General features: G+C 31.7%; 2 protein-coding genes across 2 annotated transcripts; both read left to right on the top strand.

Annotated features, from left to right (window-relative positions):
* Positions 1-232: 232 nt before the first annotated feature.
* On the top strand, positions 233-5,696 carry avp (arginine vasopressin). The gene is made up of 3 exons (XM_073819056.1): positions 233-358; positions 3,280-3,484; positions 5,474-5,696. Exons 1-3 carry the CDS (start codon positions 233-235, stop codon positions 5,611-5,613), a joined length of 471 nt encoding a protein of 156 aa, XP_073675157.1. The 3' UTR covers positions 5,614-5,696.
* Positions 5,697-9,508: 3,812 nt separating this feature from the next.
* Positions 9,509-13,689, top strand: ccl27a (chemokine (C-C motif) ligand 27a). Its single transcript, XM_073819572.1, has 3 exons — positions 9,509-9,678; positions 13,247-13,367; positions 13,441-13,689. Exons 1-3 carry the CDS (start codon positions 9,606-9,608, stop codon positions 13,547-13,549), a joined length of 303 nt encoding a protein of 100 aa, XP_073675673.1. The 5' UTR covers positions 9,509-9,605; the 3' UTR covers positions 13,550-13,689.
* The last annotated feature ends 3,826 nt before the right edge of the window (positions 13,690-17,515 follow it).

The following is a 17,515-nucleotide window of genomic DNA, read 5'->3' as shown; positions in this document are numbered from 1 at the left end:
GAAAAAACAGTGTTTCCCCTTAAACAAAAAGAACTAAAAACATCATAATAAAATTTTAAATATTAACTTTTATCTAAATTCAAGAAAAATGTAACTTAACAACCTGGAAGTATTATGAGAAGTATAAGAGCGTCTGAATGAGATTGAAGAGGATGAGGAGGAGCTCTGCTGGTCCTGATGCTGCGGCCGTATATAAGCGTCTGAGAGCATGAGAGCATCAGTGTGTGTCGAGATGTCCGACTCTCTGCTGTCCGCGTGTGTCCTCTGTCTGCTGGCGCTCTCAGCGCTCTCCTCCGCCTGCTACATCCAGAACTGCCCAAGAGGAGGCAAGAGATCCCAGCCAGAGCCCCTCAGACAGGTACAGACACCACCAGCATCAGCTTCAACACCTTTACCATCATTATCATCTTCATCAACATCATCTTCATCATCATCATCTTCATCATCATCACCATCATTATCATCTTCATCAACACTATCATCTTCATCATCATTATCATCATCATCACTATCATCTTCATCATCATTATCATCATCATCACTATCATCTTCATCAACATCATTATCATCTTCATCACTGTCATTATCATCTTCATCATCACTATCATCTTCATCATCACTATCATCTTCATCACCATCATTATCATCTTCATCACCATCATTATCATCTTCATCACTGTCATTATCATCTTCATCATCACCATCATCTTCATCACCATCATTATCATCTTCATCTTCATCATCACTATCATCTTCATCATCACTATCATCTTCATCACCATCATTATCATCTTCATCACTGTCATTATCATCTTCATCATCATCATCACCATCATTATCATCATCATCTTCATCATCACTATCATCTTCATCACCATCATTATCATCTTCATCACTGTCATTATCATCTTCATCACTGTCATTATCATCTTCATCATCACCATCATCTTCATCACCATCATTATCATCATCATCTTCATCACTATCATCTTCATCACCATCATTATCATCTTCATCACTGTCATTATCATCTTCATCACCATCATTATCATCTTCATCACCGTCATTATCATCTTCATCACCATCATTATCATCTTCATCACCGTCATTATCATCTTCATCACCATCATCTTCATCATCACCATCATTATCATCTTCATCATCACTATCATCTTCATCACCGTCATTATCTTCATCTTCATCACCATCATTATCTTCATCTTCATCACCATCATTATCATCTTCATCATCACTATCATCTTCGTTGTCATCATCATCATCATCATCAATACTGTGGACATTAACTGCATCTTTTTAAGTAGTTTGATAGAATTCAGAATTTCTTTTCATAATATTCATCACTGCATAAAAGAAAATATTTATCAAGTTTTCATGTTGATTCAGTATTGCACTGTGTTTTGTTGTAGTTTCATGTTTTACTGTGTTCATGTGTATGTTAAACTAAAACTGAAACTACAAAAATAACATTTTGTTTCTTTGAAATAAAATAAATGTAAACCGAAATAGAATAAATAATAAAGCCTTAAACTTTTTGTATTTCAGCTAGCTGCACAGGGAACATTTCTAATATTTAGTTAGAAATTTGTCTTATATATATTTTTATTTGTTTTTATTTTTTCAGTTTAAGTTTTTTAATTGTTTTTTATTTAGTGTTTTTATCATTTTTATTAGTTCTTTTGTATATGTGAATATACAAATATATTTTGAAAAATAGTGAAATTTGTCTGTAATATATATTTAGATGAAAAGTAATTCAAAAGCTAAAACTGAAATAAAAATTAATAAAAAAGACAACAGATTATTCCAAATATTAGTAAAAATTATTAGATATTAGTATCTATCTATATATATATATATATATATATATATATATATATATATAGATAGATAGATAGATAGATAGATAGATAGATAGATATCTCATATTTAAAAAAAACTAATACAAATGACAAAAACACTAAATAAAACTAATTAAAAAACTAAAACTGGAAAAAAAAAATTAAACCATTAAAAATATTTTTATTACTCGAGATAAATAAACATTAAGTGAAAAATAAAAAAAACTGACACTTAATTACATTTTCAGATATCTAGATTAACTAAAAATAAAATAAAAATTAATAAAACTAGACAAAAAAAAAACTAAAAAAGACAACAGATAATTCCAAATATTAGTAAAAACTATTAGTATCTAAATTTGGTTGAGTTTTCAGTATAATTCAGCGACTATTTGACTATAAACTAATAATAAAATAAATTAATAAATTACTATACATGAAACAACTATTAAAATATCACCTCAATATGATATTATTTATGTATATATATGTGTGTGTATGTGTATATATATATATATATATATATATATATATTATAGATTTTAATTTAAAATATTAATTTTATTAAATCTAGTAGATGTTTATTAAAAATTGTTGCAGTTGTGCTCATTTTATCAACTGTCGCATTTTTATTATGAATTGTTTGACTCATCTCTCTAAAAAAATATTTAAAAGCTATATATACATACATATACAAAAAAACGAATAGAAATGATAAAAACACTAAAACAAAATTCGAAATATTTAAAAATATAAAAAAACTTAAACAATTAAAAATATTTTCTTTACTTGAGATAAAATAAACATTGTGAAGTGAAAAATAAACAACTTACACTTACTTAATTTTCATTTAGTTTAACATATTTCATTTGAATGTACTAAAACAATTAAAACACAATTTAAAATAAATAATGCAATTTCACATTTCAGATATCTAGATTAACCAAAAATAAAATAAAAATTAATAAAAACCAGACTAAAAAAGACAACAGATAATTCCAAACATTAGTAAAAACTAACAACTATCTATATGACACTAATAAAGCACTGAATTGAAAAAAGTGAACAAGATTTTAATTTTGCCAGTTTTTCAGTTTAATTTAGCGACTACTTGAGCAAACAATAATAAAATTTAAATTATAAATTACTACACATTATTTATATATTTTGTATGTATATATATTGATTTTAATTTAAAATATTAATTCTATTAAACATCTTATAGATGTTTGTTAAAAATTGTTACAGTTGCGCTCACTTTATCAACTGGAGCTGTGTTCTACTTTTGATTATGAATCATCTCTATAGGCTAATGAATAGACTGTACTGATCACGTGTGTGTGTGTGTGTGTGTGTGTGTGTGTGTGTGTGTGTGTGTGTGTGTGTGTGTGTGTGTGTGTGTGTGTGTGTGTGTGTGTAGTGTCCGGTGTGTGGTCCAGGAAATCAGGGCCGTTGTTTCGGCCCCAGTATCTGCTGTGGGGCCGGTCTGGGTTGTCTGCTGGGATCTCCAGAGACACTGAGCTGCATGCAGGAGAATCTGCTGCCGGGCCCCTGTGAGACGGGCGGGACGTCCTGCGGGGCCCAAGGAGGCCAATGCGCCGCTCCAGGCGTCTGCTGCGACTCGGGTGAGCAAAACATCTCATCATGTCTCATACGATCCTACAACTTCATCTCAAGTTCTTAACATCTCAAAGGAGTAGTTCACTTTCAGAACAAAAATGTACAGATAATGTACTCACGCCCTTGTCATCCATGATTCATGTCTTTCATTCTTCAGTCATAAGAAATTATGTTTTTTGAGGAAAACATTTCAGGATTTCTCTCCATATAGTGGACTTCTATTGTGTTTGAACTTCCAAAATACAGCTTCAAAGGGCTCCAAACGATCACCGACGAGGAAAAAAGGGTCTTATTTAACAAAACGATGTGTTATTTTCTAAAAAAAAAAAAAAACTTAGAATTGATATACTTTTTATTTTACTTTATTTATTAGATTTTTTCTTTATATTCAAAACTTACAAAACATACACAAACACATATTCACTCACATACCATTGTCCAATAAACAATGTTGACAATAACATACACATACAAAAAAAAAAAAAAAAAAAAAAAAAAAAAAAAACATTTAACCTTCAATTAGTTTCACTGTTTTTTCCTCAAAAGCTTGCAACGGTTTGAAATTATCTTATAGCCTGCATATTTCAAAATCTAACAGAATGGATTTTTATTGCAGGTTCAGAAATATGAGTCATTATTGGTTAGTTATAATGATTCCTCAAATCTAATCTTCTTCTTAGTTTAAATGTTTATTTGTTTCAGGGGGTCAATTTATCCATTTCCAATAGCATTTGTATCATTAAAATAATCTATAAACGCTTGCCAAATTTTATAGAATTTTTCTTCTTTCTTTTTGAGGGTCCATCTGATTTTCTCCAGCTCCAAATGTTTCAGAATTGATATACTTTTTAACCTGGAATGCACGTCTTGTCAAGCTCGGCATTAAAAAGATTAAAAAGCATATAAGCTGTAAATGTTTTTAGAAAATAACCGATGGTTTCAGTAGATAAGACCCTAATAAAAAAATATAACAGCTAATTCACAATAAGAAAAACTATTAGTATCTAAATGATACAAGTTTCAAACAAAAAAGTGAACAACATTCTAATTTTGTACATTTTTTTGGTTTAATTTAGCGCCCATTTGACAATTAACTAACAATAATACAATTAAAAAAATTAATTACACATAAAACAACCTTAATATGATTAAAAAGTATATAAGTTGTAAAAGTTTTTAGAAAATAGCCAATGTTTTAGTAAATAAGATCCAAATAAAAAACTAATAATAACAGCTAATTCAAAATAAGAAAAACTATTAGTATCTAAATGATACAAGTTTCAAACAAAAAAGTGAACAAAATTCTAATTTTGTCTGTTTTTTTGGTTTAATTTGGCCTATTTGACAATAATACAAAATAATACATTACACTTAAAACTTATATACTTTTTAAATCACATTGAGGTTGTTTTATATGTTTTTAGAAAATAACCAATGGTTTCACTAGATAAGATCCTAATAAAAAAAAAAAAATTATTGTTTTTTCTAAACGATCCTCAGCTGGGATCATTTAGAGTCCGGTAACACTTTACAATAAGGTTCATTGGTTAACCACATTAGTTAACATGAACTAATAATGAACTGCACTTATACAGCATTTATTAATCTTTGTTAACATTTACTAATGCATTATTAAAATCTTGTTAACATTAATGCAGTGTGAACTAACATGAACAAACAATGAACAACTCTATTTCCGTTAACTAACGTTAATGAAGATTAGTAAATACAGTAACTAATGTACTGCTCATGGTCAGTTCATGTTAGTTAATACATTAACTAATGTTTAACTAATGAACCTTATTGTAAAGTGTTAGCTAGAGTCCTTTAAAGCTGCATAGAAGTCCACTATATGGAGAGAAATCCAGAAATGTTTTCCTCAAAAAACATAATTTCTTTACGACTGAAGAAAGAAAGATCTGAACATCTTGGATGTCTATTCTAGTTCTGAAAGTGAACTTCTCCTGTAATAATGCATGCTTTCTGTCTCTCAGAGAGCTGTGTTCTGGATCCGGATTGTTCTGAAGACGCTGGATCTCATCAGAGTGAAGACGGTGTAGGCCTGAAGGGCGTTTCTGGAGAAATGTTTCTGCGTTTGCTCAATCTGGCCACTCGAAGACAAAGACCCTTCTGATGCGATTAATGTCTGTATATCTGATTGATTCACACGTGTTTTTGCCTCAGCACTGTGTAAATACTGTATGTAGTAAACGGACGTGAAAGTCAAAACGTTTGGCTCGTTACTTATTCCCAAGCGCTTTGGTTTGAGTTCATTATCTTGGAAGCTGCGTGACCTGTTTCTGCTTTTGTCTGATGATAGTGTAGAGATTTCTGAGAGCAATCATTACTCTAACATGTAATTTTCTGGGAGCTCCTGTCGAACCTTTAACTGTATTTCTGAGTCTGACAGATCCTGCAGAGCAGGTTTCAAATGCTTTTGTTAAAGGTGAATCAAGTGCGCATTGTAAAATCTGGCAACCGAAGTCATTCAGATGATTGACCACAGATGTCAGAAAAGGAGAATAAAGAGTTGGATACAAAAGAAAAGGAAAGTAAGTGACAGAAGCACGTGAATGAATTGAAGCCAAACACGTGCCGCCTGTTTATTTTGATAGGATATAGGTCCATTGCAAACAACTATAATAATAATAATGATAATATTGATAAATATTATTACTACAGGAAAAAATGTTTTACTTTTTTTTTTAAATAGATAATTTCTGATTTAACTTTATTATTATTATATAACATTAAAACTATTTAAAACTAAATGATACAATGAAAAGCTGGTGTAGAATCTTCCCTCAAAAATTGATAATAAATTTCACAAATTGTTTTAATTAATAACTTCTATAAATATATTCACTAATAGTAAATTTTTTGAACAGTAAGGGTCTCTTCTGCTCACCAAGCCTGCATTTATTTGATCTAAAGTACAGCAAAAACAGAAAAAAATGTAAATATTTTTACTATTTAAAATAACTGTTTTCTATTTGAATATGTTTTAAAATGTAATTTATTTCTGTGATCAAAGCTGAATTGTCAGCATCATTGCTGCAGTCTTCAGTGTCACATGATCCTTCAGAAATCATTCTAATATACTGGTTTGCTGCTCAAGAAACATTTTTATTGAGTATTTTAAATTTTTATTTACTAAAATGCTGTTTAAATTTAAAAATATTCTTCTTCTGGGACTACATTTTCTGACTGCTACTCCTCCTAGAGTTATCTTCAGACTGATCCGAGCGAGTGTTATATCTGAGTGCTATATATAATCCTGCTAGAAACATGTTAACTACATGCTAATCATGCCAACAACATGCTAATCATGCCAGCAACATGCTAGCAACATGCTAATAATGCTTGCAACACGCTAGCAACATGCTAATCATGCTAGCAACACATTAGTAACATACTAATCGTGTTAGCAACAAGTTAGCAACAAGTTAGTAATATACTAATGCTAATAATTACTTGGTAATCATGCTAGAAACATGCTAATCATGCTAAAAACATGTTAGTAACTTGTTAATAATGGTAGAAACACACTAACAACATGCTTATTATGTTAGCGACATGCTAATCATTATATAAACATGCTGCAACATACTAATCATGTTAGTAGCATGCTAGTAACTTGCTAATAATGTTAGAAACATGCTAAACATTCTAGAAACATGTTAACTACATGGTAATAATGCTAACATGCTAATCATGCTAGCAACCTGCTAGTAACTTGTTAATCATGTTAGAAAAATGCTAATCATGCTAGAAACATGTTAACTACATGTCAATAATGCTAACATGCTAATCATGCTAGCAAACCTGCTAGTAACTTGCTAATCATGTTAGAAACATGTTAACTACATGTTAATAATGCTAACAACATGCTAATCATGCTAGCAACCTGCTAGTAACTTGCTAATCATGTTAGAAACATGCTAACTACATGCTAATGATGCTAACATGCTAATCATGCTAGCAACCTGCTAGTAACTTGCTAATCATGTTAGAAACATGCTAACTACATGTTAATAATGCTAACAACATGCTAATCATGCTAGCAACCTGCTAGTAACTTGCTAATCATGTTAGAAACATGCTAACTACATGCTAATGATGCTAACATGCTAATCATGCTAGCAAACCTGCTAGTAACTTGCTAATGATGTTAGAAACATGCTTTCTTAAGCCAACATCAAAGTTTGTCTTGACAAACATTTTTTTATCTAGTCATTATTATAATCAATATTTAAAACAGTTTAGTAAATGTTTTCAGGATTCTTTTTTTAGAAAAGAAATTCTAGACATAAAGTGATCAAAAGTGATGATAAACATGTTACAAAGTATCTCTATTTCAGATAAATGCTGTTAGTACTTGTTTCTCTGGATAATGCTATATGAAGCACCATTACTTCAAACGGGTTATATTTGAAGACTGTTCTCTGAGAGACATTGAGAATATTGCTATAAATAGTAGAAACACCTCCCCCTTTACTATTTAGACGCGGTTCATGTTTATAACAGTAATCTTGGGGGGTGGACTCGTTTAAAATAATGTAATCGTCTGGTTTTAGCCAGGTTTCTGTCACACAGAGCACATCTAGCTTATGATCAGGGATCATATCATTTGCAAAAAGTGCTTTCGTAGAGAGGGACCTGATATTCAAAAAGCCAAGCTTAATCAATTGTTTCTCTGCATTATATATTTTTTTTATTTGTTTCAGGCGTTTTTTGTATTTTCTTGCTCAGGGAACAGACACAGTCTCTATAGTGTGATATCTAAATGAAAGGGTCTCTATGTGCTGAGAATGAACTGATTTCTGTGACGTGAGGCGGCAAGCAGACGGTCAGTTTAGCCAGTCTGTCTGCTTCCTGACCTGGGCCCCAGTTAGACAAGTGCAAACGCTAAGACTATGTGCCATATTTCTAGATAGGAGAGATACTCCACATCCGGAGGACCAAAAGATGAAGACCATCTCTTTTCAACAGGTCAGTTCTGCCCCAAAAGCTTGTCCAATTGTCTATGAAACCTATGTTATTTCGCGGGCACCACTTTGACATCCAGCCGTTTAACGATGACAATCTACTGTGTATCTTGTCACCACGATAAGCAGGGAGTGGACCAGAGCATATTACAGAGTCTGACATCGTACTTGCATGTAGATCGGGATCTGCGCTTTTCTTTTAAAAAACTAAAGTAATGTTATCCTCTGCGTCTTCAGCGGCTCAGATGTCGGGAGTAAATGACGACTGCTATGTTCATTATTACATCCAACCTCAATTAGAGTCTTCCTCTGCACCTGAGTCACACAAAGGCGATCGGAGTCGGACTGTTTGAGCTCGGTGAGGGCGGGGCTAAGGTAAGGCGCTCATGTCAATCAACTATCGTGGGAGGGGCCTCTGTCTGTGTGTCGTCACACTGACGAGAAGCTCAGAATGACCTGATTTTAAAAAGGGGATATTACTTTTAAAGATTAAATTACCACTAGATGGATTTTTATCATTGTAGGGTGGTTGTGTACACAAACTGCCAACACACATTAATGTTCAAACAACATGGAAAAGAGTTTTGCATCCAATGACCCCTTTAAAAAACATTAAAATTCAGATTTATTGGTGTGCATTCTGTGCAATGAAACTCTTTTATGTCAAAAGCCATTTTCTGCACTAAATATGAATATCTTATTCTAATAATGAAGAAATAATTTCTTGTAAGGCCAAAGGTGAAACATTGTAACATTATCCTAAAAAAGAAAGTAAAACAGACAAGCACGAACATCCAATGCAATTACTGAACACACCCTTCGACACGCAACTGACCGTAACGAACCACATAAATCAACACACACCTGAGAAACGCTCCTTCTGACATCATACGGCTCGTGTCACGCATAACCTGCAGCGAATGGCTCACTGCAATTACACTCGCATTCAATTGAATGAGGCGCTGCGGGGAAGAGTTCATCTGCTATAAAAGAGATTTCATAACTGATTTGTAAAAGTTTTCTTTGGTGTGATTGCCGATGAGTCCGGGCAGGTCGGGCGACGAGGGCGTAACGGGACTGGCATGCGTGGGCTTAAATCAGCTCTTCTGTGTTCATTCACACTCACTGCTGTTCAACCATGGAGCTCAAAGCCACGTCTGTCCTGCTGCTCGTCTGCGTCACCACCATCATCATCCTCACTAGCACTGAAGGTCAGAATCAACTACTGGAACCTGATATGATGCTCTTCTTGATCAGATTGCATTTAGGACTTTATTAATATCAACTTCCATTTAATGTTTAGTTTAGTGCTACAAGTTCTTCAATTATAAACTAACCTCAATTTTAGTTATAAGCAACTCACTAAAAGACAATAGTGTTGTTATTCAGCTCAGTTCATATCGTGCACATGTGTTTTATTAACGCTTAAGTTGTTTTCACATGTGTAAAAGCTTTTTTTTCCACCACGGATTAAAAAAAAAAAGGTAGTTGTTATTTTTTTATCTCACAGTCTGATTTTTTCCTTGAAATTCTGTGTTAATGTCTTGCATTTCTGACCTTTTATTAATTGCAAAATATAAACTCAGTACTGCAACCAAATTTTTTTCCAAGGAAGAAAATTCAGATGAAGGTTTCCTCTTCCCCCTCCGTTTTTTCCCTTAAAAGTTCTGCATTAATGTCTGACTGTTTTTCTTGGAATTGCAAGATAAAATCAGATACATTTATTTATTTATTTTTGCGACAAAAAAACAAAAAATTTGCAAAATAAAAACTGAATTTTGTGATTGCAAAAAGGTAAGGTAAGGGTGAAAAGGTAATTGCAACTTTTTATCTCAGGATTCAGATTTTTTTTTTCTCCTTGAAATTCTGTGTTAATGTCTTGCATTTCTGACTTTTTTTTAATTGCAAAATATAAAATCAGTACTGCAAACAAATATTACATAAAAAAATCTTCCTTTTTTTTCCCAATCAAGAAAATTCAGATAAAAGTTTCATCTTCCCCCTCCTTTTTTTCCCTTAAAAGTTCTGCATTAACGTATGACTGTTTTTCTTGGAATTGCAAGATAAAAACAGATGCATTTATATATATATATTTATTTATTGACATTTTTATTTTGCGGGAAAAAAAAATTGCAAGATAAAAACTGAATTCTGTGATTTCAAAAAGATAAGGTAAGGGTGAAAAGGTAATTGCAACTTTTTATCTCACGATTTTGATTTTTTTTTTTTTTAATTTTGTGTTAATGTCTTTTCTGACCTTTTTAAAATCACAAAATACAAACTCAAAAAAAATAAAAATAAATAAATTTTCCCCTTTTTTTCCAAGCAAGACAATTCAGATACAAAGTTTCCTCTCCGCCCTCCTTTTTTCTCTGCATTAATGACTGACCCTTTTTCTCAGAATTGCAAACTTAGAACTGCAAGCCAGAAAATTCAGATACGTTTATTTATGTATTTACATGTTTTAAAACTTTGCAACAACAAAAACAATTGCAAGATGAAAACTCTGAATTTTGCAATTGCAAAAAGGTAAGGGTGAAAAGGTAATTGCAACTTTTTATCTCACAGTTCTGATTTTTTTTTTTACCTGAAATGCTGCATTAATATCTTGCATTTCTCTTTTTTTCTCAGAATTAGAAGATATAAACTTTTCAGAAAATTCAAATAAAACATTTTTAAATTTTTATTTTGTGACAGAAAAAAACTATTCAGATTTTTTTACTTAAAGAATTTGCATTAATGTCTTGCAATTCTGACCTTTTTCTCAGATTTGCTAGATATGAACTAAGAACTGCAAGCAAGAAAAAAAGAGATACATTTATTCATTTTTTTTTACTATTTAAATTTTATTTTGTGACAAAAAACAATTAAAAGATGCAAACTCAGAATTTAGAGAAAAAAATGTCATACCTATGAGATTTGCAATTGCAAAAATGTAAGGGTAGAAAGGTAATTGCAACTTTTTTATCTCACAATTCAGATTTTTTTTTCTTTAAAATTTTGCATTAATGTCTTGCAATTCAGACCTTTTTTTCCTCAGAATTGCAAGTTAAAAACTCAGAACTGAAAGCAAGAAAATTAAGATTTAAAAAATTATTATTATTATTTTGAGGCAGGAAAAAAAAACTATTGCAAGATGTAAACTGCAAATGTAATGAAAAAGACATAACTGTGAGATTTAAAGATAAAAAGGTAATTGCAACTTTTTATCTCACAATTCTGAATTTTTTCCCCTGCGTTAATGTCTCGCAAATCCTTTTTTTTTTGTCAGAATTGCAAGACAAAACTCAGAACTACAATCCAGAAAATTCTGATTGTTGTTTTTAGTTTCAGATTTATTTTGTGATGAAAAAAATTGCAAAATGCAAACTCAGAATTTAAAGATAAAAAGTCATAACTGTAAGATTTGCAATTGCAAAAAGGTAAATGTAAAAAGGTAATTCCAACGTTTTGTCTCACAATTCAGATTTTTTTTCCTTGAAATCCTGCATTATTGTCTTGCAATTCTAACCTTTTTTTTTTCCTCTGAATTGCAAAATTCTGATTTTTTATTTATTTATTTTTTTAATTTTGTGACAAAAAACACAACTGCAAGATGCAAACTCAGAATTTAGACATAAAAAGTAATACCTGTGAAAGGTTAAGGTAAAAAAGTAATTGTAACTTAATATATTTATTTTTATTTTGTGACAACAAAAAAAAAAAAACTAAATTGCAAGATACAAGTTTGACCAGATCAAAAGTTTTATTTTTTTATAATTTTTATATATATATTTTTTTTACTTTTTTGTGACAAAAAACACAATTGCAAGATCCAAACTCAGAATTTTGAGAAAAAGGCATAACTGTGATATTTTCAATTGCAAAAAGGTAAGGTATCTCACAATAATATTTTCCCTTAAATTCAGATAATCTTAAAAGAAAAAAAAAGAAAAAAAAAAACCTTTTTAGTTTTATTTGCAACCAAAAAAAAACTTTTTTTTTTTTTTTTTTTGCAAAATGTAAACTCAGAATTTAGAGAAAAAGTGAAAAGGTAAGGTTAAGGTAAAAAGATAATTGCAACTTTTGCTGACTTTTCCTTGAAATTCTGCAATTCTAACCTTTTATCTCTGAATTGCAAAATATAAATTCAGAATTGTTTGTTACTTTTTTTTTCAATTTTGTGAAAAAAAAATTGCAAGATGCAAATTCAGAATTTAGAGATAAAAAGTCATAACTGACATTTCTGACAAAGCTCAGAACTGCAAGCAAGAAAATTCAGATACATTTATTAATTTTACATTTCATATTTATTTTGTGAAAGAAAAAACAATTGCATGATATAAACTCAAAATCTCAAGGAAAAAGTCATACTTGTGAGATTTGCAATTGCGAAACGTAAGGGAAAGGTAAAAAGGTAATTGCAACTTTTAATCAAGTGCAACTTTTTTTTGCAATTCTGAGGATAAAAAAAAAATCTTAGAGGACAGGATTTTTTTTTTTTTTTTTTTTTTTTACGTGTCATCGACAAGCAGGAAAAGAATGGTGTCAAGTAATTCATGCATTTGATTCCCAGAAACACATTTACCTATAAAACCCTCGAGTAGCTGGTGAGTCAGTGTGGACAGTGGCACGCATCGCCCTACTTTATCACAATATCAGACATGCCCTCTACAATTCAAGTCTTGTCTGTCTCTGTCAATCTTGTTTTCCTGGCTCAAAACATCCTACAGGAAGAGTGTGGTTTTGTTAAGAAAGGATTTAGCTGTCATTCAATAGCAGATGTTGCTTTTGTTCCAGTGGATGCCATTCCCAAGTGCTGTTTGAGAGTTTCAAAACACATCCCTAAACGAATGCTGGTCTCTGTCCACAAATACGAGATCCAGGACAAATCCGGCTCCTGTGACATTGATGCCTTGATGTGAGTGTTTAACACACAAACAAACACAAATCAGTTCTGTGTTCCTGTAATGACTGTGTTTCCTGTTCGACAGATTATTCACCAAAAAACAGCGGATCTGCGCTGATCTCAAAGTCCTAAAACGCCTGAAGAAACTCAGGAAGACTCACAAAGCCAAACAAACTCAAACAAAGCCTGAATGAACATCATAATCTCTGTCATAATGCATTCATCTGCTGGCGGTTTCATGTTTTTAAAGTCCTTCTTATAATTTCTATATCAACACACTGTATATATTCTTTGTATGCTCTGCTTTTTAATACAATAAAATGCATTTTTTCTAGTTTTGGCTGTTTCTTCACATGAACCAAAACGAATGAAACATATGATGTAAAAAGTTAGTAACTTTATGAGATTTGATGAGGAATTAGGAAAGTATGTGTAAAACACAACAATCAAATAAATAAATAAATACAACATCAGACTTATATTCTTAACACTTTTGAGACATATTTAACAGGCTGGTCTGTTTTAGCTAGAGATATAGAACAAGGCACCTGAACACACTCTCATTGATTGATTACTGTAGGCTCCGCCCACTCACCTTCCACCAATGAGAACGCTGGATCTCTCATTGAGTGATTACTGTAGACTCCGCCCACTCACCCTCCACCAATGAGAACGCTGGATCTCTCAGTGAGTGATTGATGTAGGCTCCGCCCACTCACTCACATAATAACTCAATGGATTCAGCTGGACACACGTGTTTTAATTATTAGCAAACAATTTTCATGATTCTTTTCATGAACTACAAGCACATTTGTGACCCTGGAGCACAAAACTAGTCTTAAGTAGCACAGGTATATTTGTAGCAATAGACAAAAATACATTGTATTGGTCAAAATAATCGATTTTATGCCAAAAATCTTTAGGATATTAAGTAAAGATCATGTTCCATGAAGATATTTTTTTACATTTTCCACTATAAATATATCAAAAATAATTTTTTGATCAATAATATGCATTGCTAACTTCATTTGGACAACTTTAAAGGTGATTTTCTCAATATTTAGACTTTTTTGCACTCTCAGCTTACAGATTTTCAAATAGGTGTATCCCAACCAAATATTGTCCTATCCTAACAAACCATGCATTAATGGAAAGCTTATTTATTCTGCATTAACATCTTGCAACTCTGACCTTTTTTCTCGCAATTTCTTTACTTTTTTTCAATTTTGTGACAGAAAAAAACGCAATTGCAAGATGCAAATTTATGTAATTTTGCGAGATTTAAAAGTAAAATGTAAATTTAACTTTTTATCTCACAATTATGACTTTTTTTCTCTTTGAAATTCTGTTTTAACTTATATTCTTAACACTTTTTAGACATATTTAACAGGTATTCTTACACACCAGTCTGTTTTTACTAGAGATATAGAGCAAGGCACCTGAACACACTTTCAGTGATTGATTGCTGTAGACTCCGCCCACTCACCCTCAACCAATGAGAATGCTGGATCTCTCAGCGAGTGATTGATCTAGGCTCCGCCCACTCACTCACTCACTCACTCACATAAGTAAATGGATACAGCTGGATTCACATGCTCTAATTATTAATAAACAATACAGTCTTTTCATGGAAAAACTTATTTGTGGCAATAGCCCAAAATACACTGTATGAGTCAAAATGATCTATTTTTCTTTTATGCCAAAATCTAGGATATTAGGATCAATTTTCTACTGTAAATATATCAAAATCAAATTTTTGATAAGTAATATGCATTGCTAAAAATTTCATTTGGACAACTTTAAAGGTGATTTTCTCAATATTTAGATTTTTTTGCACCCTCAAATTATTTTATTATCAATGGAAAGGTTATTTATACAGCTTATAGTTGGTGTATAAATCTCAATTTCAAAAAAAATTACCATTATGACTGGTTTTGTGGTCTAGGGTCACATTTATGCGTTTAGAACACACTTTTAACTGAACAAGACTTATAAATGGGGAAAAAATTTTAATTCAGTGTGTTAACTTTTTTCTTTGTAATTGTGAAAAATGTACCAGCAATTTCTGAGTGAAAGTTGTTGCATGAGTACAGAAGTATGCTGTATATCTTTTCTCCATTATAGAAAGTGCTGTTACTTATGGTCCAAGTGGAAGAAGAGTGTCCATAATGAAGCAACATCAATTAAAACTTTTTATTTTTGTTTCCATGCATTTAACTTGTCACAGTCTTTCATGTCATTGAATTTAAGTTAAATAGTTGAATTTTAAATTTCATCTTTAGTAATTAAATTCAAAGTGGTTGAGAAAAGTGACATGAAACTTCCCAGCAGATTGTGATTTTGGCACTACTTACGTTTTAGTTTATGGCAAGACACTACATGAACAGGGTAAAATTTGTTGGCTACATAATATTTATTACCATAGTTTCCCGGCTGATTCATCACAGTAAATTACGAAACTGTATTACAAGTTTTCTAAAACGTTATTATTAAATTTGTAAAAACAGCCAAAAATACATCAAATGGTTCAAAATGATCGATTTCTCTTTTTAATGCCAAAAATCATAGGAATAGGATTTTAAGTAAAGATCATGCTCCATAAAGATATTTGGTAAATTTCCTAAACATAAATATATCAAAACATAATATACATTGCTAAGAACTTCATTTGGACAACTTTAAAGGTGATTTTCTCAATATTTAGATTTTTTGCACTCTTTTAAATAGTTGTGTCTATACATCAATGTGAAGCTTATTTATTCAGCTTTCATGTGATGCATAACTCTCAATTAAAAAAATTGACACTTATGACTGGTTTGTGGTCCAAGGTCACATATCATTTTAAAGGGATAATTTACCAAAAAATGAAAATTATTTTATGATTTATTCCCTCTAATACGGGTCTGGGATGATATGAGGGTGGGTGAGTAGCCTAAATAATGACCGGGTTTTCATTTTTGTGTGCACTGTCCCTTTAAGATGAGTAATTTATGTGAACGCATGAAGTGAAAAACAAACATACATGAGCTTAAGCACTTCAGTATTTGGCGTGTGTCTAATTTTAATGACAAAAGCACTGGATATACACAAACTAAACCTGATGAACTTGTTCTCCAGGACTGTTTGCGATTATTCAAATTACATCTAATGATCTGAATTCGCAAAAAAAAAAGCAGGGGCTGGTAGCATAAATGCTTAAACTAGTCTTAAAAGGTAGTCTTTTCTTTCTTCAAGACAGGTTATAACAGTCAAAGGTAGACTGGTCTAATTTTAGTCTACTACTGAATATAAAATATTTTTTGGAATTCTTTTAAATAAGTTTTTAGAACCAAAAAGAATAGTGTTGATTGTATGGGCAGAATATATTTAAGGTAAATAGCTAATAAATTATAGTTGACTTTTACTTGGTTGTTCATAGACACTTGTTTAGAAGTGAATGGCAATGATTTCCCGACATCTAGTGGCGAAATCATGAACAGGCCGAACAGCAAACATTATCTATTACTAGCAAAGTTGTTTCTTTTCTATGATATAAGGGCCATTCCACTGAAGAGGTGCCATTTGCTTCCGAAACTCATCATTTTCGATCTTTTTTAAAGACTGAATCTAGTAATACACATATTTGACTATTCAAAATCTCTATTGGTTCATCTCAGGCGACTTTATTTAATGTTTTACACCATTTTAAGGTAAAAGGTGCATGCATTTTTTTCAGTCCTCCTTTTGCAAAACTCTAATAAACTATTATAAAGGGGGCATAGCCTAACACACACAGTTTCACCCAATCTTATGATAACCTTAAATACCTATAGAGTAGTACTGCATCCTTCATATGTCCAAAAAGTCTTTGGTTTTATCATATTTACAAAAGAAAGATACAGTTTACGATTCTCTCCGAAAACAGCCGAACTCCTGGAGGAGTGGGCGGAGCTAAAGATTGACGAGCGAGTGCGCGCAGATTGCCAACAAAACACATACATTTGATGCTGTTTCACTTCCTTCTGCCGTTCTGAATCATTTAGGGATTTTTTTTATAGCTGGGACCGCTCCATCTTTCAATAGCAAACGATGTGCAAATCCAGCGTCGAACTGGGCCTTGTTTATAAAACGTTCTTCAACAAACACACTTGCAAAACTCTGTTTCTGCCACGGGAAAACAA

This window comes from Garra rufa, chromosome 15, assembly GCF_049309525.1.
Source record: "Garra rufa chromosome 15, GarRuf1.0, whole genome shotgun sequence".
NCBI classification, from domain to species: domain Eukaryota; kingdom Metazoa; phylum Chordata; class Actinopteri; order Cypriniformes; family Cyprinidae; genus Garra; species Garra rufa.
The sequence above is the reverse complement of the archived record's forward strand: the minus strand, read 5'-3'. Positions and strand labels throughout refer to the sequence as shown.